Source organism: Talpa occidentalis, unplaced genomic scaffold, assembly GCF_014898055.3.
Source record: "Talpa occidentalis isolate TD23 unplaced genomic scaffold, MPIMG_talOcc4v2.1 talOcc4.13, whole genome shotgun sequence".
NCBI classification, from domain to species: domain Eukaryota; kingdom Metazoa; phylum Chordata; class Mammalia; order Eulipotyphla; family Talpidae; genus Talpa; species Talpa occidentalis.
Window position 1 is genome coordinate 78,867,082 of NW_023601322.1, and position 24,526 is coordinate 78,891,607.

General features: G+C 42.8%; 1 protein-coding gene and 1 long non-coding RNA gene across 2 annotated transcripts; one reads left to right on the forward strand and one right to left on the reverse strand.

The window, feature by feature from the left end:
* Positions 1 to 10,252: 10,252 nt before the first annotated feature.
* Positions 10,253 to 23,274, reverse strand: LOC129145677 (uncharacterized). Its single transcript, XR_008551603.1, has 4 exons — positions 23,118 to 23,274; positions 19,927 to 20,016; positions 15,161 to 15,236; positions 10,253 to 10,312 (listed from the first exon to the last, which is right to left on the reverse strand). It is a non-coding gene; the product is annotated as an uncharacterized LOC129145677 (long non-coding RNA).
* LOC119242745 (MARCKS-related protein-like) lies at positions 15,660 to 16,573 on the forward strand. Its single transcript, XM_037508249.2, is given in 2 exon segments — positions 15,660 to 16,030; positions 16,033 to 16,573. Coding segments are annotated over 2 exon segments (591 nt in total). The 5' UTR covers positions 15,660 to 15,696; the 3' UTR covers positions 16,290 to 16,573.
* Positions 23,275 to 24,526: the final 1,252 nt, after the last annotated feature.

A 24,526-nucleotide genomic window follows, 5' to 3' on the forward strand; every position in this document is an offset into this window, starting at 1 on the left:
AATAAATCTTTAAAAAAATAAATAAAGATAAATAAATAAAGATTTAAAATAAAAGATTTGGTTTAAAAGATTTAAAATAAATCTTTAAAAAAATAAATCTTTTTAGAAAAAGAAATATAGGGCCTCCCCGGTGGCGCAGCGGTAGAGCACTAGGTTGTGAGGCTGCCCGCAACCTCTGCGGCGCCAGTTCGATCCCCGGCTGCTCCCCAGCCACCAGAGGAGGGTCCCACATGGCGCGCCGACCTCTCCTGCCGCCCGCTGCTCCCCTCAGCAGTGTACTTCGGTCCTTCTGCCTGCTCTGCTCCCCGCTCTGGCTCTGGTGAATTCTCTCACCCTCCCGCGCTTCTGACTGTACCCAGTGCTTGTATAAATAAATAAATAAAATCTTTTAAAAATATATATATATATTCTACTTACCTAAGAAATAATGCAATCTAGATACTGATGTTTCACTAACAAAAATCTTTGTTAATTAAGATTTGGTTATAAAATTAACAGTATTTTGTATTTTATTCTTTTTTATTTTACATTTTAAAAGTACAGGTTTGTTTGGAAAAGGAGAAAAAGAGAGGCACCTACATAGTCATAAGAAGGCAGGAGAGCTACTTGTATTTTATTCTTGTTCTGACATTTTTCTGTTTTTCTACCTTGTAGTAATACAAGCAACATACTTTTCTAAAGAAAATCTAACAGTTTAGGGACTCCCTGGTGGTGCAAGGGGTTAAGTGTCAGCACTATGAAGCAATCCTATAAAGCAATCATATAAAGCAATCTGCAGCCATTGCAGCACAAGTTCGATCCCCGCCCAGGGAGCTACCCACATGGCACAGCAGACCTCTCCTGTGTATTTCAGTGTATTTCCCCTCAGCAGTGTATTTCAGTAGATCCACCTGTTCTGCTCCCCACTCTGTCTCTGGTGAATCCTCTCAACCCCCATCCCCACAACTCTAAAAAAAGAAAATCTAACAGTTTAAGGACGAAAGACAATAGAAAACAAAATTTGAAAATCACAAAACTAAAAGCTCAGAATAACGAGGTGATTAGAATACTAAAGCTATGTTGTAGTTAAGCTCACAATGAAAAGACTTGCTCCATAGTTATATTTCAAACACAGCAATATAAAGTTGGAAAAGACAAAAAGTCTATGAGGTTTTGATGTTAGAATTTTTATCTTACCAAACAACCTGCAAAAGGAAAGTACCCAAGTATATCTTTTTATTTTAATTACAGAAGGAATGGGAAGCCAACAAACTTCAGTTTGGAGTATTTTTCTAAGTTGGAAAAAATATTAACTCAGTTTTGTACAGAACACCAGTTGCTGTACAGAACCCTAGGACAACTGTAACTTTTTTAGTTCAGCCTCTGAACTATCTTCCTATGTTAGGGGGTTCCTCACCATTTGAGTCTCAGTAAGAAACAATCTGCTTTCCACCCTAGTGGCTAAAAGAACCAGCCAGTCATTTAATTTGCAGGCCTAGGTTTGGCCAATCAGATGCAAGTACCTGACCCAAAGCAATGGAAGTGTAGCCAATCAGTTCAGGGACCAACACCAGATTCCAAAGGCAGTGAGAACAGAGCACCATCACATGTGCAATGTGGATTTGGGGGGCAGCTGCCAAGGTCACTCTTGGTTGGCAGCAACAATGACTTTCCCAGACAAGTTTTGAGGTCCTACAATGTAACTTCCTTTGACCTAGGCTCTCTAGCCTTTCCATGATTCTAGGACCTACTGAATGTATTTTCAGTGCTTTTTCTTTTCCACTTCTGTTTCACACAACCAAGGCCCCTAAGGAACATGGAAGTCTCTGAAATACTTAGAATGAAAAGAGAGGAATCAGAAAGTAGAGTATAGTTCTATAAAAGACATCTAATTGAAAGGAGGTCAATAGTGAAGAGATATGTGTGTGCTTTTCTTTAATCTTAGTCAAGGAGGTATGTCCAATAGGACATCCGGGGAAAGACTGTTTCAGTGATGGTCTAGAAATGATGAAGGAAAAACCTTATCCCCTATTCAGGTACAGGCCAAGATAATTTACACAAATTAAAAATGTAGGAGTAGAAAATAATTTTATACATTGCATAGTAACATACAATAGATCAAAGCAGTAATAAATATACTACAATATGGATGTTGGAAGTAGGAATGGGGGTGGATATAGAAAAGGATGGATGAATAAACTCTTGTGCAAAATGCAAGACTTCTATCTGGAGGCCTCTGGCCCTTGTACCTGGTGCAATTTCCTCTACCCTGAGATCTCCAGAAAAGAAAGAAATTCCAGCTGCCCACCCTGGGCCTGGAGAGGAGCACAACAAAACAGGAGGGAGCCTGCAGGTAAAGATAGAATTCTCCACCAGATGGTTGCTCCCAGCTATGGTACAAAAAGCAACAGATGTAAGAATGCCTGGGGTAGGAGCCATGGGCAAAGGATAATAAACATCTTCTTTTATTAAAAAAAAAAAACAACACCCAACTCCAAGTTTCAGCCTACTTCAAGCACAGTGATATTCTAAGCATTTTGTTTGGGATGATGAAAAAGTCTGGAAGGGGATCATGGTAGAGGTGGCACAGCAAGCTGAATGGAATTAATGACACTGTATTGTACACTTCAAAGTGAGGATAAAATTTTGTCATATAGATTTTTCCACAATTAAGAAATGTTAATAAGGTAATATACCATAACCACTGAGTTGTACACTTTAAATGGGTGAACCATATGTGGATTGTGTCTCAAGAAATCTGTTAAAAATTGTTCTAAGGGGCCTCCCCTGGTGGCGCAGTGGTTGAGCGCTGTGCTGCGAAGCTGCCCGCAGCCTCTGCAGCACCGGTTTGATCCCCAGCCGCTGGCGAGGGTCCCACATGGCGCGCAGACCTCTCCTGCCGCCCTCTGTTCCCCTCAGCAGTGTACTTCAGTCCTTCTGCCTGCTCTGCTCCCCGCTCTGGCTCTGGTGAATTCTCTCACCCTCCCGCACTTCTGACTGTACCCAGTGCTTGTATAAATAAATAAATAAATCTTTAAAAAAAATGGTTCTAAGCATTCAGGATTTTCACTTTGAACTCTATGGCACTTGGCAGCATACACTGCAACCTTTTGGGAACTGATAAATTCGTCTTACCTACTGAAAAGTCAGTCATTTATTTCCCTTTCACCACACATAAGATGCATATGTCAGGCACAATAGAAGCACACATGTCCCAAGGTTTGGAATATAGTATGAGAGGTTTAGCATTGAAAAGAAATAGGATGGTATTGTCTAGCTTAATTAAAATTATTCTTTTTTTTAAAGATTTATTTTTTTATTTATATAATAGCTGGGGTACAGGCCAGAGGTGCGGGAGGGTAAGAGGATTCACAGAGACAGAGCGGGGAGCAGAACAGGCAGAAGGACCAAAATACACTGCTGAGGGGGGTCGTGGGCAAGACAGGAGACATCTGCTGCGTCATGTGGGTATCTCCCTGGCCAGCCAGGAATCAAACCATGCTGCAGAGGCTGCAGACAGCTTCACAGTGCTGCGCTCAACCTGCTGCGCCACCAGGGAGGCCCTTAAAACTCATAGCAGGAATCTAGAAAACTTAAATAAGGGACCAGGAAAAAGAATAACTATAAGAAAGAAAATATCAAAATCAACAAATAACTATGAACAAGAGACACTCTATGGGGGGTGGGGGGCGGGGAAAGGAGGGCTTGGGGTAAAAATAAGAGGGTTGTAATTGTATGGGGAATATAAAAATAAAATTTAAATTAAAAAAATAATAAAATTAAAAAAAAATTATTCTCAATGTATTTTGAGGAATAAAATCTATATTTTTGTAATGTATAATTTTCATTATTTATAATTCATTTATAAAGTCAGTTTTATAAGAAATAACAAGAGTAATTTTCATTCTATGTCAGTAAGTGCTTCAAGTACTAATGAACTAAACTCACTGGGAAACACTAAAACTAAACTCACTGGGAAACACATTTCTACTTTTTTCATGAAATCTGTAGTATAAAATTAAACATTTTGACTTTAAATTGTCTATCATAAGTCAAATATAAAAAAAACTAATACTTGCAAGAAATTGATTAAATCCAGTTTTAAACAATAATTTGTAGCTTTATAGCAAAATAATGCACAAATAAAACACAATCATATTTGCACTAAAAGTATCTTCAAGTCGGGCCTCCCTGGTGGTGCAGGCGGTTGAGTGCCACACTGTGAAGCTGTCTGCAGCTTCTGCAGTGCGGGTTAGATCCCGGCCGACTGGGGAGAATCTCACATGGCGTAGCAGACCTCTCTTGTTTTGCCTGCTGCTCCCCTCAGCAGTGTATTTCGTCATTCTGCCTGTTCTGCTCCCCGTTGTGTCTCTGGTGAATCCTCTCACCCTCCTGCTCATCTGGCCTGTACCCTGGTTCTTGTATAAATAAATAAATCTTTAAAAAAAAAAAAAAAAGTATCTTCAAGTCAGGAAAGTTTCACTAAAAAAAATAGAAAGATCATGTTACACAGGAATAATATAAAACAGGCTAGTAATAATTGAGACACTGTTCTTTTTTTTCCAAAAAGGGTAATTTTGCTTTTCTCCACTTAACCAGACATAACTGCATCCTCAATCAGTCATGCTCCTGTATTCTACTTAGTTGACCCAAAGTCTCTATTAGGTAAAGTCTCTGATTTTAACTTCATCCCCAAAATTGTCCAAGGAATTAACAACCGAGATTGTATTTATGAATAAAAAAAACTGCAATCTACTTTCAAAAGAATGTGCATTCTGGTATTCGTGCTGACAACCTTTTAAATAATATGAAATGTAGTCAACTGAAGTAAACTTAGCTATCTTCTAAAGGTTTAAACAAGTACACTAATGTGCAATTTGCTGTCATAAAGACTGAGCATTCAGTGACTCTGTACATTGTTTCCTGTCTTTTTTTTAAAATCCATCTAAGTTTATATATGTATATTAAAAGGAAATAAATAGAACAGAGCAAGTAAGAATCTAACAGAGACAGACACCCTCACTTAGAAATTGGCAGCACTGCAAGAGGGAAGTTAAGAATTATCAAGTGATAATAAAAATAAGAAAGAAAAACCATACTGGGCTGTGATTAACTTAAAAAAAAATCCCTGAGGTTTCAATGAGAAGCTGCTGGCTGCAGGCGCCTCAATGTAAGAGCACTCTTTGAAAGACCCAGCACTGAATCAGCTACAGCTGGAAGAGCTGAGCAGCCTGGGGAGGGGAGCGCAGACATGCCAGACTCCGTGGCTGCAGGAGTTGAGTTTCCCCATTTCTAGAAAAGGTCCTGTACTCGCCCCGTACATTCCTATCTTCATGCCATCAATCATGCTGTTCTCTGCACATGGAATGTCCTTTTCACTTATCAGCTTCTGTCAGAATCCTACCAATCACTCAAGGTTCAGCCAAAACAGCATTCTCTGCCTTTCCTAGCTGGAGCGTTACCTCTACACAAATGGAGTTGATTTGAAAATGCTTATTGCAAACATAGTTCAGATATTTTTGACCAGGTTGGGGGCAGGGAGGAGTAAAAGACGGAGATCAGAAGTGACTAACTGTAGAGGCTGGACAGGACACAGTGCAGGTTTTCTGATCCCATGCAGACTGGGTAAAGGAGGAGTCAGAGTCCTCAGTGGTTTTTGCAGGTTTTTTTATTGGGGTTCACCAGGCATACGGCAGGCAGGGGTGCAGGAGGGCCGGGAGGCTGGCAGGCCTCCCAGCCCCCAGCAAGTCTTCACTCTATCTGGGCTCTCCGGCCTTCTCTCTCTCTCTCGGCTTCTCTTTCGGCTTCTTCTCGGCTTCTGCTGCTTCCACTGGTGTCCCCGTGACGCCGCCCTTAAGAGCACAGTCTTAGCGCAGGTGTACCCACTTCTGGTGCCCGCCATCAGGCATGCATTCAGGACCGCAAGGATCCATCATCTATCCTGATGGCGGGCACCTGAAGTGGGTACACTGCGCTAAGACTGTGCTTTTTAAGGGCGGCGTCACGGGGACGTCAGTGGAAGCAGCAGAAGCCGAGAAGAAGCCAAAAGAGAAGCTGAGAGAGAGAAGGCCGGAGAGCCCAGATAGAGTGAAGACTTGCTGGGGACTGGGAGGCCTGCCAGCCTCCCGGCCCCCCAGCACCCCTGCCTGCCGTATGGCTGGTGAACCCCAATAAAAAAACCTGCAGAAACCACTGAGGACTCTGACTCCTCCTTTACCCAGTCTGCATGGGATCAGAAAACCTGCACTGAGTCCTGTCCAGCCTCTACAACTGGCGTAGACAGCAGGACAGTTCGAAACAGGACAGCTCTATGCAGACAAAACCCTTTGAAACCTGGGGAGGGATTGCCGGGTGGCTGGCCACGAGCAGATGGTACTCGGTGGCCGACCTCCTTGCCCAGTGGGCACCTCCCCAGGAATGGCCAGAGGTAGATGGATCCCCGGCACAGCTGGAACAGGCCCTGTATGAAACAGAAGAAACCCTGAGTAGATGCAGTGCCCGCGAGGCGGCAGGAGCCGTGGGATGGGTGTTTCTCACAGGCTCTGCGAGAGTCCAGGCAGAAAGAGCAATCTAGAATCCAGCAAGTACGGGTTGAGATGCGGGAAGAGATACGGAAACTGCAACAACATTTGAGGATTCTGGAGGAAAAGGTTTGGAGAAACTGACCCACTATTCGGAGATGCCAGACTCCGTCTCAGAAAGGAAGGAGAGGGCGCTGGCCCTTTGCCCGAATCGCAGCCGGCGATAGCAAACCAACCTGCGACCCCGGAGATGCCGGACTCCTCTAGCGAGGAGGAGGAGGCTGGTCCCACGCTCCGGGCCCGCCCAGTGGTGACTCAGAAAATGAAGCGGCAGCGACCCATGGCCCCAGGGGGTCAGGCTGCTGGACCACCACAGATGACGGAATTTACTACCTATCGACCATACACCCAGGTGGAACTGGTGGACTTGGACCAACAGTTCCGCCAGAAACCAGGGGAACCCTTGGCAGCCTGGCTGCTACGTTTCTGGGACCTGGGGGTGGATGGGATTATTTGCACGGCACAAGAGATGGAGAGACTGGCCTCTGTGACTTCACACCCATCCTTGCGACAGAGACTGCAGAACAGCCGGCGGTATGGCCAGGGCGACCACACCCTCCTGGAGTGGATAATGGCTGCCATATGGACAGTCTGGGCTGATGCAGGAGATGTGCTGGAGACAGTAAGCGGATGGCAGACCCACGCCGAGCTGGTGCAGGTACTTCGGGAATTGGGGATGCGGCAGGCCATGTTTAATGTGAATACCCATGGTCCTGACGACGAGCGTTTCACAGCAGGGATGAGAGACTTGGTATTAAAGAATGCCCCCTCGTCTACTTTTGGATCCCTCATGCAGTTCTAGCACCCTATGTGATGTCAGATACATGACGTCACCACAATGATTGGGCAAAGTTGAGAGCCGGCGCTCTCAGAAAGGAATACGGGTAGTTTCTGAAAGGTCAAAAGGAATGCCAAGGAGGGCAAGGAAGCCTCTTGGCATCACAGAACCTATAAAAGTCACCCGTAACCAAATGTGGATGGATTTAATTAGGGCAGGTGTAGATGGCACTAAAATAGACGCACAGCCCAATGCATATTTATTGGAATTATGGCAGCAGCTGCGAGAAGACCAGAGGTTCACACCCATGAGAAGGACTGCTGCTCAGGGGGAGCCTGGAAGCTCCAGGCCTCAGGCGCGCACCCTGCGCCTGGAAGACCACTTGCTGCCAACCCCGACCTGGGGTGATGGCCTGATATCTTTTGAATAGGGTGAGGGCCAAGGAACCCGTCCACAGGGGACGGGCGGGGACCGGAGGCCACATGTGGAGCTTGCCATCCACTGGTCCCGACTAACGTACAAAGGGTTTTAGCTCTAGTAGACACAGGAGCAGCATGTACTCTGCTCTATGGAAATCCAGAAAGATTTCATGGGTCTACTTGTTATATTGATGGCTATGGAGGCCAGAGTGCCAAGGTGACAGCAGTGAAACTATCTCTGGGGATTGGGCGATTACCCCCGAGAGAGTATAAAGTATATGTATCGCCCATCCCGGAGTACATCCCGGGGGTGGATGTACTACGTGGTTTATGGCTAGAAACCACAGTTGGAGAGTTTCGCCTTAGAGTGCGAGTGGTAAAGGCAGTGGTGAGAGGACATGCTAAGCATCCGCCCCTAGGAAAATTGAGTTTAGTCATTTTGTGATGTATTTGCTTTTGTGGGCCATGGCTGCATTGTTTATGTTTGCTTAGAAAATTGTATATATGTAGACTATATGGCAGAAAACCCTGAGGGGGTGGACTGTAGGGTAAGGTAAAAGGTATCAGGCTTTTCTGCCCTCCCGCCATCAGGATAAATGAGGGAACCCTGTGGTCCTGAATGCATGCCTGATGGCAGGCACCTGAAGTGGGTCCACCTGAGCTAAGAGACTGATTTATAAGGGTGGTGCAGCAGAGTGCGGGGTGGTGGTAGTGCGGTGTCGAGGGTAGAGGAGTGGAGTGTACGGAGGAGAACGACGACTATAAACAATGGCAAAGAGCATGTGGCTGCTAGAACCGTTCATAAACCTGCCCGGATTGGGTTGGTTGCTTTACACTAACATGACTCTCGTTGCTGGCAGGGGTAAGACAAGTAAAACAGTAGTCAATAAAGGAAAATACCCTCCCCATGATCCCATGATGCCCTAACATTTTCACACTGTGAGAATCCAACATGTTAGACTTCCTAAATTATCTATTGATCTTTCAATATCAAAGAAGTGTTTCTTCACTATTATGAACACAATGGACCTGGTGATTTTAACATCTTAATTCAAAGTAATACCCGTTTTTTGCGAATCATCCTTCTATAATTATCAGGGGAAAAATACCTTGCACACAAATCTTTTCTTTCTGAAGTTGACATTTAATTTTTGTTCAATTGCTACTTACGGTGGCTTCCAAGGAAATATCTTGCCTAAAAGAGTGGCTTCCCAATCTTTTGAAGAACATACACATAGAAAATGGTCATTTTTATTTAGGAAAGAGGAAGCAAAGAGCATAGTCAATCATTTCTACAATTCCTCTGCACGAGGACCCAGATCTCCCTCTTGCCTTCCTTCTTTCATTTATTGGACTATAGATCCATTCACTCCCATTTACCTCCATTTCCCATGTCTATCTCCAACTCCCATAGGCAATCATTTTTACATGTTTAATGTATATTATTTTGTTTTGTGTTATTACAAACTATATACAGTTATTGAATTCTTCTGCATTTTAAATTTGTATGAGTGAATAGTGTTGTAGATCTCATTCTGGTTCTTCATTCTGTCAGTGTGATCTTTGAGAGCCAATGTGTTTTTGTGTCATTTCATCTGTTACACAGAACTTGATGATGGCAGCTTCCAAATCTAGCACCCATTGCAGGGATAGACACCAGGATTGCACTGGCTCCCTGCAAGATTCACACACTGTACATGCCTCTCAGTACCTGAGAGGGAAGGAACTCTTGTGTACATAGACATCAGCATTTCTAAGTACTGTCTGGTGCTCTCTACACTGCATATCCAAGTTTAAAAATTGTTTATAAGGTTTCCTAGCAGTCTACAATCTCACCACATTTGGCACAAAAATGAGACTATTTTTAGAGCACGCTGGGATGAAAAGATGAAGCTATTTCTTAGAAAACAGGTTCCCCACTGAGGATTAGATCAAGAAGATGTGACATATTCACACAATGAAGTAATATTCAGCCCTAAGAAATAGGAAATGCTGCCATTTCCAGCAAAATGGAAGGAGTTCAAGGGAATTATAGATAGTAGAGCAAATCAATGGCAAAGACAAAACATTGGATATTTTCATAGCAGATGATTCCACAAAGCAAAATGTTTTCAAAAACTAGTGGACACCAATAAACAAAGAGAGGCTTCTGAGGTTAAGAGGAATGGGGAGGAAGGAGAGTAAAGGATAGGAGCAGGAGAGGGGAAAAAGGGAAAAACAGGTTCTTCAGCCTCCCTGAGGGCAGATGGACCGACACTACTGTGCCCATAACCCATTTCAAGGTGTTTCTTTGCACCATAACACAGATAACGAAATGCCAAAGTAGGATGCCCTTCTCTCCTCAAAAAAATAAGTCTCAGCATTCTGTGCAATGAGGGAGAACTACTATTAAATTTCTCAGGGTGGCCCTTGTCCTACCAGGTTCCCCCGAGGTTTGAAGGTATCTGTGAGGAAGAGAGCATAGAGCATCACCAGCAGCCACCATCACTTACACAGTTCCTTCCCGTTGCCAGGATGCCAGGGGCTGCAGCTTTTGTCCACCATCCCGCACAGTCCTGGAAGCAAATATTAACAAATATCACTAATTCCAGTTTAAGGAAGAAGCAAATGCGGGTATAACGGAATCAAAGCCACAGAGCTGAGACCATAAGGAACAACTAGAAAGCAGGCCTGCTTGACTACAAAGCGTGGTTTCTTTGTATGTTCTCCTGGGAGACAACTGCAAGAATACAGTGTTACAGATTGCAACTCCATGAAAGGAGGACAGTATCACAGCACAGTGAAAGGCTGTCATTTTCTCCATTGCCACTTACATGTAGCTGCCTTGGATTACAATTCCCAACATGCAATGAACTGGACGTCCTCCTGTGAAGGGGGAAAGAGCAAGGAAGATACATATTGGAGGAGAAACACTTGGAGAAGAGGCATGGGTGGGGGGTGGCAGTGGGAGAGGGGAAGAGACACATGGAGTGGTTCCTCTTGGGACTTCAGTATTTTGGCGGAAACAATGGCAGCCATTATCTTGACTTTGTGGTGGGTTATGTGGCATATTTTGAATTTTGGATCTCTCCTTCTGTCCCAGCTCTCTAGCACCTGCCTACCTCTTTTCATGTTCTTATTGCTGCTACGTACATATACCTGGGACATGTTCTGTGCTTTGGTGCCTCACTTGACCTACTTTGGGCCTAGTCTGTTCCCCAGGAGGGGTGGGATAATTTTCAGAGTTTGATTAGGAATCTATATTTGAAATCTTTTCTTTTCTTTCTCTCTCTGCAACAAATTGAAGATCTTTGAGCATACCAAGTGTCCGCTTTCTTTGCCTTTGTGTGGATTGATGGCAAAACCTCTAGATGGGACAAAATGGGACAGTTTGAACAGTTTGGGGTCCTTGGTTACCCCTGCATGATACAATTTCAAGAGGGCAAAAATAAGCCTGCAGGAGAAATTGTTTGCCTGAGGGACTAAAGGCTCCAAACTCGGCTCTGTGTGAATACTACAGATTCCAACAAGAGCAGGTATTCCTTTCTTTTTTTTTAATTTAAAAAAAAATTTTTTTTAGAAGTGGGGTACAGGCCAGAGTCGCGGGGTGGGGGTGTGTGTGTGTGAGAAGATTCACCAGAGAGAGTGGGCAGTAGAATAGGCAGATGTGCCGAAATACACTGCTGAGGGGAGCAGCAGGGGGGACAGGAGAGGTCTGCTGCACCATGTGGGTTGCTCCCCAGCTGGCCCAGGATGGAACTCATGCAGTAAAGGCCGCAAACAGCTTCACAGTGCTGCGCTCAACCCCCTGCACCAACAGGGAGGCCCTAGGTATTCCTTTCTTGTCCTTTTCTTATCCCAAGTTGTGGGATTTGGGTCTGGCAAGTGAGATACAGAAGTTTATATAAAGTTTTATAAACTTTAAATAGATAACTTTAAATATAATGAGATATAAAATTTTATGAACTTTATTTGGGAAGATCTAGTGATGTAAGAATCAAGGAATTTGCTCAGTTTTTTTTTTTCCCTCTCTCTCTCCCTCTTTGGTGTTTTGTTTTCATTCTGAGGTGTAAATTGAGTGGCTAATGTGTTTTCACAGTCTTTGCACTAAGGTTGACAGAGAAAATAAAATAGTCACCTTTTCCATTCCTAAATAATGGAAAGAAGGACAATATCCTCAAGAGGTTATTTTTTAGAAAACCAGAGGCTGTGAGGAGCCCTGAACGTGGCAAAGCTTGACACATTATCACCGTGCAGCACAGCTGGGTGCCACAACATACACCTGTACCTTCGCCAATGACTCGGGTACCCAAACCCATCAACCATTTAGCCAAGGCTGTAGACCCACCCCAGGACATGTCTGTGACTCATGAGTGAGTTTCTCTGATGCCTGAAATCATTGGAAAGGTTTCCCTGTGCAGTGTAAAGTCGAAATGCAATGGAAATGAGGCTACAAAGTCACCAAGAAATGGTCGGCATTTTTCAGGAAAGACTAAAGACCTGTCAGCAAAGGGGAGGTGAGAGTGACAGGCAGAACTTGTCAGAGCTCGAACAGTTCACCTGGCTGGTTAAGGTTGGAGCAGGATCGTGACTACTACCTGGGGGCCCATCATTCTGCTAGGACGTGCTTGACAAAACAGAAGCAGGGTGGCTGACAGAGAAAATAGCTGCTAAAAATGCTGCTCCCTCAGGTGGCTCCTTGAGGCTCTCTTACGATGTCACTGTATTTCTAAAACAACAATGTAGCAAAATAAAGCAAAACCATTTAAAAATACCAGTTAATGGGATATGGAGATAAATAGTTCAAGAGGTGACATCATTTGTTCACACAAAAAGGGTTAGTTCTTATCTATGGTGAGGCTTTCCAGCATCCCAAGTGTATCAAGTTCTGGGAGATGGAAGAATGATTGCTTATGTGCTTCTCTAGAAATGGAGATAATTTATTAACCAAGCAGGAAGCTAATACCCGCAGGCTTGGCCTACATTTCAGAATTTCTGACAATTCTATGAATTCAGGACAGAGAGGGAGACAGAAACAACCTCTTCGTAGCAATGAAGTTTCTACTCTGGGGCCACTGAAGGCATGCTAAGGTGCTCTCTGGATTTCTGGAAAAGTTTTTCCAAAAGCTTTCAGCCTCTGGCCTTGCACTAGCTGTTATAGGTCCACTATGTCATTTATCCATGGGAAAGAGACTTAGGTCATTTGTGTGAGACAGAAATAGGACTTTAAACAAAGACAGGCTACAACTATATTTACATGTATACAGACATTGTTAATTATGGTTCTCCATCTACATATTTAGCAAAACTGAAGATAACGTAATTTGACCTAATGATGAAAAGCAATATCAAAATACATGTGTATGTGTCCATCTGTGTACACATATTCATGACAAGAAGCCAATTAACATCTGTGGCATAGAACAATAATGATACATTTCTGGACCTTTAACTTTTTAAAAAATTCTAGTTACAATGCTAAATAAGAGATTTGCCCTTGATTGTATGTTCATAGTAATTGCAAGTTGTTTACCTCTCACTTATTTCCCATTGCATGCCAAAAAGCCAGAGTCATCCTATATTTTCCATAGGTCACATCTCTGACTCATATCACAACACTAAGCCTTAATTAATTTTTTAAAAGTCTTGGAAATAGAATGTTAGAGAAGAACACATCATTTGGAGTGTTCATGATCTACTGTGGGAAATAAGCACAGCTTGTCTTTAACTGTAATATGCGGTTATGGTATTGCAGTTGATGTGTTGTTGGGCAGTCATTTACTATAAGAACTTGCCACTATACCTATACTAGTAGATTCTTCAAAGTCTTGTTTCTGCTGTGTGGTATCCTTTCATTATGGCTGATTGGTCTAGAGTTGAACTCTGAGCAAAGAGGGAACAATTAGCTTTTCTCTCCCATGAAGCAGACATTTTGACCTAGGAGGGTTTAAGGCAGCAAACACTCAAGAAGAAAATCTCCGACATGTTCATGCCCAGGTTCTGCCCTTCCAAAGATGGGCACTCACTCTTCCCTGTGTTGTAGGAGATGCTCCAGAATTCACCTGCAAGGGCTTCACCTCTTCGGTGTTTTGCTTAAGCTCTCTTTGGTTTTGCTGACTTGAAAGCAGACCCACTCTAACATAAATACAACAAACAGGGCCTCCTGGTGGTGCAGTGGTTGAGAGCTGGGCTGCGAAGCTGCCCGCAGCCTCTGCAGCACCGGTTTGATCCCCGGCCACCAGCGAGGGTCCCATATGGCGTGCAGACCTCTCCTGTTGTGCCCACTGCTCCCTTCAGCAATGTACTTAGGTCCTTCTGCCTGTTCTGCTCCCCGCTCTGGCTCTGGTGAATTCTCTCACCCTCCCGTGCTTCTGACTGTACCCAGTGCTTATATATATAAATAAATAAATCTTTAAAAAAAAAATACAACAAACACATTTAATGTGACATTTCAGTGCTAACATGGAGTTCATGATTGATGGCAAAATAAAGATCACAGAGTCATCTTTCACCCTAGCACGGTCCTTCGGGAGTATAAGAACTCCCAACAATCATAGCTGATGTGTTTACAATTATTTGAAGGTAAATCAAAGCAGAGCATTAGAAAATGATTTAAACACTATCTTCCTTTCAGAATCACACAAAAAACAGTTTATGAACCATTACTAAAATCTGTTCAAAAGGAGAGTCTCCTTTTGGGGTTAAGCTCCAGATCTGAGTATTCTCACTGACCTACTCAGGATGTACAAGTCCTAAGGCAGTGCATGGCAGTGAAGTGTCAAATTTTTTTTTAAAAAAGCAGGAAATAGAGCAGGACTCTTACCCTTCCATGCAGACTACAGTAGCAGCCACAAAATATGTAGTATCCTGTTCTGCCACATTCATTAGGCTGGATTATCTTGTCTCAGAGACCAAGGTACCTCTGGAAGAACTTAATAGGTGCATATTGTTTAGTGTGGGGGCGGGCAGCATAATTAAGCCCATAGCCTCTAATTCCTCTCAAGTGCAGATGAAAGTAACAATTTTGGTTTTCAGGGTGTGTTTCCAATTAAAACAAAATCATAGTAAGTACCTCTGGTTTCTTTCTCAAGATCTCTACCATGAAACCTGATTGTATGGTTCTGCCTTGCCATCTCTCTTTCTTCCGACAGCACCAATAGCTTGCGATACCTGAAAATCTCCATCCCGGGCATAAGTAGGCATTATAGAGTTTGTCTGATCTCCTTTGTGCCCAAAAAGAAACAACCTAAACCTGAAGGCAGTGCTGGCTAAGATTAACTGTGGTTGCTTGGGTTACAGTTTTGATATGTCTCCAACTTGAGCATCTTTCATTGACTCCTCCCCCTCTCACCAATTTATCAGTGTTTTTCACCCTTCAAGTAACTATCTACCAAAGCAGGTATTGACAGAATTCTTAAACCTACCTTTTCTTGAGGATGTTTTAGAAGACCACATCTTCTCTGGTCAAAGTGGGGATTTCAAACATCTCCTAAGGGTCTCCTGTAAAATTCAGTGAAGGAGTCTTATTGTAACTCACACTGACAATTCTCACCACATTGTGAGAGTGCTTGAACACCAAAACCTTATCCAGTTCACCACTGCACCCCTAGCACCTGCTATCATGCCTATTAGGAAGCTTAATAAATATTTGTCAAATAAACATATCTTATTTGCTTCTCTACTCAGAACTTAGTTCTCAGAGGAAGTAAGAATCATGTAGAGTCAAACTTTAGATGTCGTGCAAGTCTGACAAATTTTGTGCACTGAGTAAGAACTTAAGTTCTATTTTTTAAAAAAGATTTTATTTATGCGTACAAGACCTGGGGTATAGAGCAGAGGTGCAAGGGATGAGAGGGTTCACCAGAGACTGAGTGGGGAGCAGAACAGGAGGATTGATTTAAATACGCTGCTGAGCGGCGCGAGCCCGGGGCGGCTCCGGGGCCCTCCCGCAGACCCCACCATGGGCAGCCAGAGCTCCAAGGCTCCCCGGGGCGACGTGACCGCGGAGGACGCAGCAGGCGCTTCCCCCACTAAGGCCAACGGACAGGAGAATGGCCACGTGAAAAGCAATGGAGACTTAGCCCCCAAGGGTGAAGGGGAGTCGGCCCCCGTGAATGGAACAGAGGAGGCAGCCGGGGCCACTGGCGATGCCATCGAGCCAGCACCGCCTAGCCAGGGTGCTGAGGCCAAGGGGGACGCCGCCCCCAAGGAGACCCCTAAGAAGAAGAAGAAATTCTCTTTCAAGAAGCCTTTCAAATTGAGTGGCCTGTCCTTCAAGAGAAATCGGAAGGAGGGTGGGGCGATTCCTCTGCCTCCTCACCCACGGAGGAAGAGCAGGAGCAGGGGGAGATCGGTGCCAGCAGCGAGGAAGGCATTGCCCAGGAAGGGAAGGCTGTTGCTACCCCTGAGAGCCAGGAGCCCCAGGCCAAGGGGTCCAAGGCTAGTGCTGCCTCCAAGGGAGGAGATACAGAAGAGGAGGCAGGGCCTCAGGCCGCAGAGCCGTCCTCGGGGCCTGAGAGTGGCCCTACACCGGCCAGCGAGCAGAATGAGTAGCTAGGTGGGGGCAGGTGGGTGATCTCTAAAGCTGCAAAAACTGTGCTGTCCTTGTGAGGTCACTGCCTGGACCTGGTGCCCTGGCTGCCTTCCTGTGCCCAGAAAGGAAGGGGCTGTTGCCCCCTCCCAGCCACATTCCCTTCTCCTCTTCTCCCTCTTGTGGATTCTCCCATCATCCATCTGGTCTTCCTCCTAAGGCCAGTTGAAGGTGGTCCCTTGCAGTTTCCCAAGTTAGGTTAGTGATGTGAAATGCTCCTTGCCCTGGCCCTACCGCCTTCCCTGTTCCCAACCCTTGCAGAAGGCGAATTGCTGATTTTCTTCCCCAGTTCTTTTCCAAGTAGGTTTTGTTTACTCCCCAAATCCCTGAGCCAGATGTGGGGTGCCTACACTCCCAAACCCTGAGCGTCCAGCTTTCCCTGTTGAGTTTTTAGTCTCTTGTGCTGTGCCTAGTGGCACCTGGGCTGGGGAGGACACTGCCCTTGTCTAGGTTTTTATAAATGTCTTACTCAAGTTCAAACCTCCAGCTTGTGAAATCAACTGTTGTCTCTTTTTTGACTTGGTAGGCAAGTATTAGGCTTTGGGGTGGGGGGGAGGTCTGTAATGTGAAACAACTTGTCTTTTTCCCCCCTCCCATTGTTGTAAATAACTTTTAATGGCCAAACTCCAGATTTGTACTTTTTTTTTTTCTAACTGCTAAAACCATTCTCTTCCACCTGGTTTTATTGTAACATTTGGAAAAGGAATAAATGTTGTGCCTTTAAAAAATAAATAAATAAATAAATAAATAAATACACTGCTGAGGGGAGCAGTGGGCAAGACAGGAAAGTCTGCTGTGCCATGTGGGTCAGTGGGTCACCTCCCTGGCTGGGGATGGAACTCATGCTTCAGTAGCTGTGGATTGCTTCATAGTGCTGAGACTTAACCACTTGTGCCACCAGGGAGGCCCCTTAAGTCCTATTTTTATACAAACTTACACAATGAGAGAAAAAATAAGATGGGACAGACAAAGGAATTTCAAACATATAGAATCTCAGTTTATTTGCAGAGACTGAATTATGTATATAAAAAGATCAATCAAAAACTTGTGACTTTGTATTTGGAATCAGATGAATGGCCTCAAAAGCAAGTTTTTGGGGGGGTGGGATTATGGTGGGCTGGGGATTTACAGGAAGACCTCAAGTGATAGCTGGAACCCGCTTGAACTGCAAAAACTGGGTTAGAGTCAGACAGTCAAAACCAACCACACTCCCTCCACAAGTGTTCCTAAATAGTCATCACACCCACTCTTTTCAGTTGGATGATGAGTCAAATCAAAACTATCATCAAAGTTGCTAGGCTTTTCTTCCCCCTTGTTCTTTTTGCACCCTCGGCATACCAGGGAAGATAAAAATACAACAAAAACCTTCCCAATAAAATAGTGCACTTGGAGGAGTGACTTATTTATTGTCTTTGTCAAGTGTCCACTAAAGCATTAACTCAGCATCTCTCCCTCCCCAGAGTATGTGTGGGCGGGGGGTGGAAAGGAGAGTTGGTTTCATTCCTTCTTGATGTAAGCTTTCATCTAGACTGCCTCTGAAATAACTCTTGACCTGGAGTTTCAGCGGGACCAGGTTTAATGCAATCTCACATGTGAAACTTTAATTTTTTTCATTATGAAAACAAGAAGCAAAAGACAAGTATGGCAATGTCACAGAATTTTTTGTTTAAAATGGTTAAAATTTTTTTGTTATTAACCATTATGTTATAAACTTTACCTCAATTAAAAAAAAATGAATGGTTCCCTGTTGTCCAAAACAAGAACACAGATGAAGACAAACAAAAGAAGACATCAGGCCCAAAATAGAGTCACTTACGCTCAGTCCCATGTTAGCAAATCAAGACTTAAATACAGTTGCAGCTCTCCCAGAAATGGAATCTCAAGCCAGTCAATTATATTTTATGTAAAAGAATGGTCTTGTTTTTAGGAAATACACATTTAGGTGTAAAGGGGCATCAGGTCTACACTCATTCTCAAATAGTTCAGAAAAAAAAAAGTATGTATATGTATGAGTATAAAGAAAAAAGGGTAAAAGAAATATGACAAAATGAGGACATTTATGAAATCTTGGTGAAAGGTATTTGAGAATTCTGTGGGCTATTACTGCAACTTATTTTATTTGTGATTTTATACCAGAATAAAAAGTTTTAACAAAGAGAATTCAGGAAGGTGACCTTTTTATGCTAGAATACAAACCCTAATTTGTTCATGCACCTGACTATTAGTCATTGCCTCTAATCTGGGTCAACAATAGGGGACACACTGGATTTTTCACTTTGAGAGACCATTTACATAGTGCAATATTCCATTTTCAAATATACAATTCGGTGGCTTTTGTTGTATACTCATCACCACTATCTAATTCCTGAACATTCTTATCACTCCCAAAAGAAACCTCATATCCACTTGCAATCATTCCCCATTCCTTCCTATCCCCAACCCCCACAACCACTTTCTGTTTCTACAGATGCAAGATTTCATTTAAGTGGATTTAAATAATTTGTAAGCTTCCCTATCTGGCCTTTTTCATTTAGCATAATGTTTCCAAGATTCATGCATGTTGTAACATCTACCAGAACTTCATTCTTTTTATTTATTGAATAATATTTCACTGTATGGATATACCACATTTCATCTATTCATCCCTTCACGAGCCTTTGGCAATTATGAACAATGCTGCTATAACATTTATGTACAGATTTTTGTATAGTCACTTATTTTCAATTCTCTTGGCTAAATACCCAGAAGTAAAATTGCTAGAACACACAGTGTATTGATTTGCTAGAGCTACAATATAAACTACCATTGATTGGGCATCTTAAACAATAGTTATTTATTTTCTCATAGTTCTATAGGCTACAAGTCCTAAATCAAAATGTTATAAGCTTGGTTTCTCCTGAGGCCACTCTCTTTGACTTGCAGGTGACCAGCTTCTCACTTTGTACTCATATGAATTTCTCTCTGCCTCACATGCCTAGTGTCTCTTCCTTCTGCCTGTGTCCTAATCTCGTCTTTTAAGGTCACAAGCTATACTGGACTAAAATCCACTCATATAACCTCATTTTGTCTTATTTACATTTTTTAAGGCCCTGTCTCAAAGTCCAGTCCCTTTCTAAGGTCCTGAGAGTTAGGATTTCCTCTTATGAATTTGAGGGGCAGGGTAGAAAACACATTTCAACTCAAAACAGACAATAATTCTATGTTTAACTTTTTTGAGAAATTGACAATGTTTTTCGAAACTGCTATATCACTTCATATTGCCACCTGCAATGTATAAGAGTTCCAATTTCTCCATATCTTCAACAACACTTGTTATTGTCTAATGTTTGGCTATAGCCATCCTAGTGGCATGAAAAGGTATCTCATTGTGGTTTTAATTTGCATTTCCCTAGTGAGTAATGATTGAGGGTCTTTTCATTGGTCAATCTCTGAGAACACTTGGAGGATGTATAACATTTCTTTTCCCATTGGGTTGCCTTTTGTACCTGTCAGTCAGCCTTGAGTAGGCTTCCAGGAAAACACTCCCTTGCCATCCTTCCTTTCTCTGTTTCTAGTTCTTGTTGTCCCTTCTAAACTCCAGGCTCTATCACCATAACTCACCAAAGTCTTCAGATCCTGGAGGCTGCGGTTCCCAACTCCATCTTGGTTCTTCAGTCAGTTCTTCAGTCAGGCCTGAGCATTCAGGACCATCTGTAAAATCCACCAGCAGAAATCTAACTTGTCGCTTGCTAAAACTGTTCACCTTTAATGATGTAATTTCTAGGACCTTATTATGTTATAAGATTGGGGGATAATAATAACTGGAACATGTGCACAGGACAGAAAATGCCTTTCTCTCACTTCTAATTAGTAACATTTCAAAACTTTTTCTACAATAGTTATGCCATTGGTACTTTATGAGACCTTAAAGAATAAAAAAATTAAAATTAAGAGATTGAAAACTTTCAGTTAGTTTCACCTACATATACAAAATGCCTTTTGGAATATCAGCTCTTTTGACAACATAAAAGGACTTTTTAAAAATCTATGCAAAATTTGGTTTTTTTGTGTTAAATTGTGTGATTTTTAAAAAAAAATAACTTTAAAAAATGTCTGAGTCATTCACTCACAGAGAGTAGGAAAAAATTAATTAGGAACAGCTAAGAGCAGAGGTGCACCATCTAGTGAAGCTGGGCAAGGCTGACCCACTGACAGCTGGTAGTCAGTCTTCATGCCCTTCTGTCCTTGGGAGCAGATTAGGGACTAGAGCATTTTTTACCCCCAGCTACACCGTATGGACTTTATCCATCTGTGAGCATACAGTCCAGGAGTGTGTTTAAAATGAAGTGTCAGAGTGAGCAAGAAGTCCAGGCAGGTATAGGGAGGTGCAGAGCCATGGGACTTTGGTGCCAGGAAGATAAGGAATGTCCAATTAGGACAGAGGAACAAGAGGCTTCTGGAACAACTTCAGAAGTTTTACTAATTGCCAACAGCTGTGCTTTACAGTCTATTGATAGGTTGCTTGGTCAGGCTAGATCTTTGGAAAGTCTCAAAATGGAACATGCAATAGGTATAAGAACTTTAAAGAAAATTTTAAAAAGGATCAATGTCACAAAATATAGAATAGAACTGAATAGAGGCAGGTGACTCTAACACAATAACAAAAAAACTTGATTTGTTTTGGGAGAGCTGTATATGATTTAGGGGTACAGGTTGACACCTCTTTAGATGCTTATTACCAAACTACACCCACCACGTAGGCACCCATAATACTCCATCCTAGACCACTAAGCCCCTCCCACAACCCTTTCCCTGTAGTAACCTCAATTCTGCAGTCTTAATTCTATGGTTTCTTTTTATTTAGTTTTGTCTGTTCCTGTTTTGTTTCTTTATGTTCCACATGAGTGAAATCACCCAATATTTGTCTTTCTCCTTCTGACTTATTTTACTTGGCATAATCTCCTCCAGTTCCATCCATATTGTCACAAATGGCCCAATAAATTTTTTTAAATTGTGTTTTGATAGTTTGAACTTACTTTGGAAGCTCATACACAAGATCAAAGCACTGAAGATATTGGATATTTGTTTCTGAAGTATTGTTTTGTCTTTATAAATCCTTTAACTTTTCTTTGTTATCATCCCTGGTGCTTTGTGATTTTCTTTAGTTTTTTTTTTTTAAATGAATTAACTTCTATTTCATAATAGTACTTATCTACATAAAATATTCTTTAAGAAGATTGTTGGTTTTGTTTTCTTTGTTTACATTTCCAAACCTTTACATGTCCAAATGGGAGTGTCTGCTATATTTTTCCAAAGGCACCCACCATCATTTGGCAAATGTATAAAAAGAGAAGGCAAAGAGCACCTCTAGGGCATGCCAATACCTCCCAGGTATGAGCCAGTGCAGCACTTTATTTTGGCAAATTGGAACTTGTACAATTCCATAATAAACAATATGATTCTGCTTATTTCTCAATCATTTGAGGGGGTGAAATTATCCTCTCCCAAAATGCAAACAAAAATCCAATCTGCAGAAACAGATCTATAACATTAGCTTTCATTCTGAAACAATCAGTTTGGTTGTACTGGTCTGGCATCTAGAGAAAATCCTTCAAACATAGCCATTTGTATAATCTGCTTGGTCAAGAAATGGAACTAATCCTGCAGCTAGTGAAGGCCTGCTGTGTGGATATTACAGTTGACATCCAATGAGAAGTCTAGAAGAATATCAGGCAGATTCCACATTCTAAATATTTTAAATTCTTTCAGACACTAAATCAAATCCCCTTAGTATCAGAACCTTAGGATATTTAAAATGGAATTATCCAAAGGAAACAGAACAATAACAAAAGTAGTGTCTTTTAGGCATGACTTTGTGGTAGTATCAATTCATTAAAACTCCTCAAAAATCAATTATTGAATCAAAAGACCAGAGACACATTCTTTTTAGTTCTGTGAATATGCAGACTGCCCAGAAAGGAGCAGCAAATTACAGCTAAAAATACAAAAATTGTATTTTTTTTTATTTTTAAAAAAGGGTTCATTCTTTAAAGTATGTACTTTTTAATTTTTCTGTGCCACCCAGAGAGGGGGGGCTTACAGCATTGTTCCGGGTTCCTGGTGTAACTTAAAGGGATGCATTCATAATGCCCAGAGCCCTTGATGTCCACCAAATGAAGGCATATGTTCTCAATTTCCTTACAGCAAAAATCTGCTTAGGGGGCACCTACCTTGACTTCCAAACAGAACAGTACATCTACAAAAGAAAAAGTAAGTGATGCCTCAATGGAATATTACTCAGCAATCAAAAAAGATAAACTCAAGCCATTCACAGCAACATGGCTGGAGTTGGAAGGGATTAAGCTCAGTGAAATAAGCCAGAAAGAAAAAGAAAAATATCGGATGGCTTCACTTATATGAGGAATGTAGGGGACCCAAATAAGGCACCAGAAAAAATAATAACAATACATAAAACATAAATAGCCAAAATTAACAGGCAACTATAAATCAGAAATATTCTGCAGAGGGGGCAGAAAGGAGTAGGATCAAAACAGGGGTGGGAAGAGCGCAAGGGACCATGGTGATGGTTCACGGGTGAATGGTGGCGGGAATTTCACGGGGACTATTACTGAGATGAAAATGCACATATTGTACAAAAATGAAAAATGATGTAAAAAGCATATAAAATAAAATAATAATAAAGACAAAAAAAAAAAAAAACCCAGTAAGTGATGCCTACATCGTACCTTTGAAGAGACCTTGGGAGAAGCATCTGCTGACAGCTTATGCAACTGCTGCCACTAAAAACCTACCTGATGCCAGGAATGCAGCCAGGAGCTGTGCTGAGCTTTGCTGCTGCCACTAGAGCCAGTCCCATGGCTGGTTGCTTCACTCCTAGGCCTGCAGTCACTAAGCAGATCTAGGCATTTTTCTGATTTTCGGTGATTTCTGAGCCTGGGCGGGCGACCGGCCTGTCACTGAGATGTCCTGTGTTAACCTGTCAACCATTTCTTTGTGGAACACAGACTCTGCACTGTGTGGACACAGCATCCCAAGCACCCGAGCATCAGGTGTCCCGGCGGCAAGGGCGGGAGCTGGTGCGCATGTGCGGCGCGGTCTCCCATGAGCACTCGCGGCAGGTCCAGCGCGTCTTCCCCAGAGCCCCTGAGGATCCTGAAATGGAGGAGCAGGTCGCTGCTGCCAGGGCTGTGGCCAAGCAGGAATTTCAGGGTGAATGGTCGGCTCCAGCCTCCAAATTTATGGCTCCTCAACCTCGAGCAGTTCCCTGCTGAGGACTGGGGCGCTCAGCCCCGCGCGGAAGCCTGGTCTGCAGCGCCCACTGCCCAGGCCCCTGACTAGGTAGGAGCATCCATGGAGTGTCTTACACAGAACGTGGAAATAAGGTTGATGGGGAACAAAGATCCTTTTAAAGAGGTATCTGCTTTCTGCACTCAGGCAGCCAAAGGATATTTCTATTTAGAGGCGAAATGACTTTGCTTTCTGGAAAAAAAAATAAAAAAATAAAAAAAGAGGTCTGTTAGGAAACCTAATTGTTTGCTTCTTCAGGCCAATTTCCAAACGTGCCAGAAACTCAGGGAAAAGCACAGCAATGTGTGAAGGGACTCTGGTACTTCAGCTGCGATGAGTAGGTCTCGCGGAGCTTCCCGCCAGAGTTTATAGCTGGTTAGGGATGGTATCTCAGCAGAGTAATGTGCGCAGCGCCACTCTGCCTGGAATCTCACTGGCTGTAAACATTTCAGAAACACACATGTAAGCCAGCCTCAGCCAGGAGCCAAGACAATACAGTAATCCACTTGGACAGCTGAGAGGGTAAAGTTGGGTCAGAGATAAATAGCACTGAGTTTCTGGAGCTCACGAGCCAGCAGCTTGCAAGCCCAGGCACAGGGTTGTGGGCACAGGTATTCAGGTTGTGCCTTCCTTTAAGAACTCTTGGATCCAACTCTGTTCCTCTAACAACACTGACCTCAGATATTTAGTGTTTACCCAAGGGGATAAATATACCATATATGTATATATATGTGCATGAATGCTGAGTTTAGTTGCTAAAGTAAAATCCTCCATTTCTAAAAAATTGTCATTTAAAGTTTCTCCTGGGTTTCATTTCATATATTCAATCGAGGCTTATTGAGTGTTTCTTATGTGTTAGGATTGTCCTTCTGGTAAAGCCAAAGAGAGGAAGGACAGCAGCCAAGATTTTCCA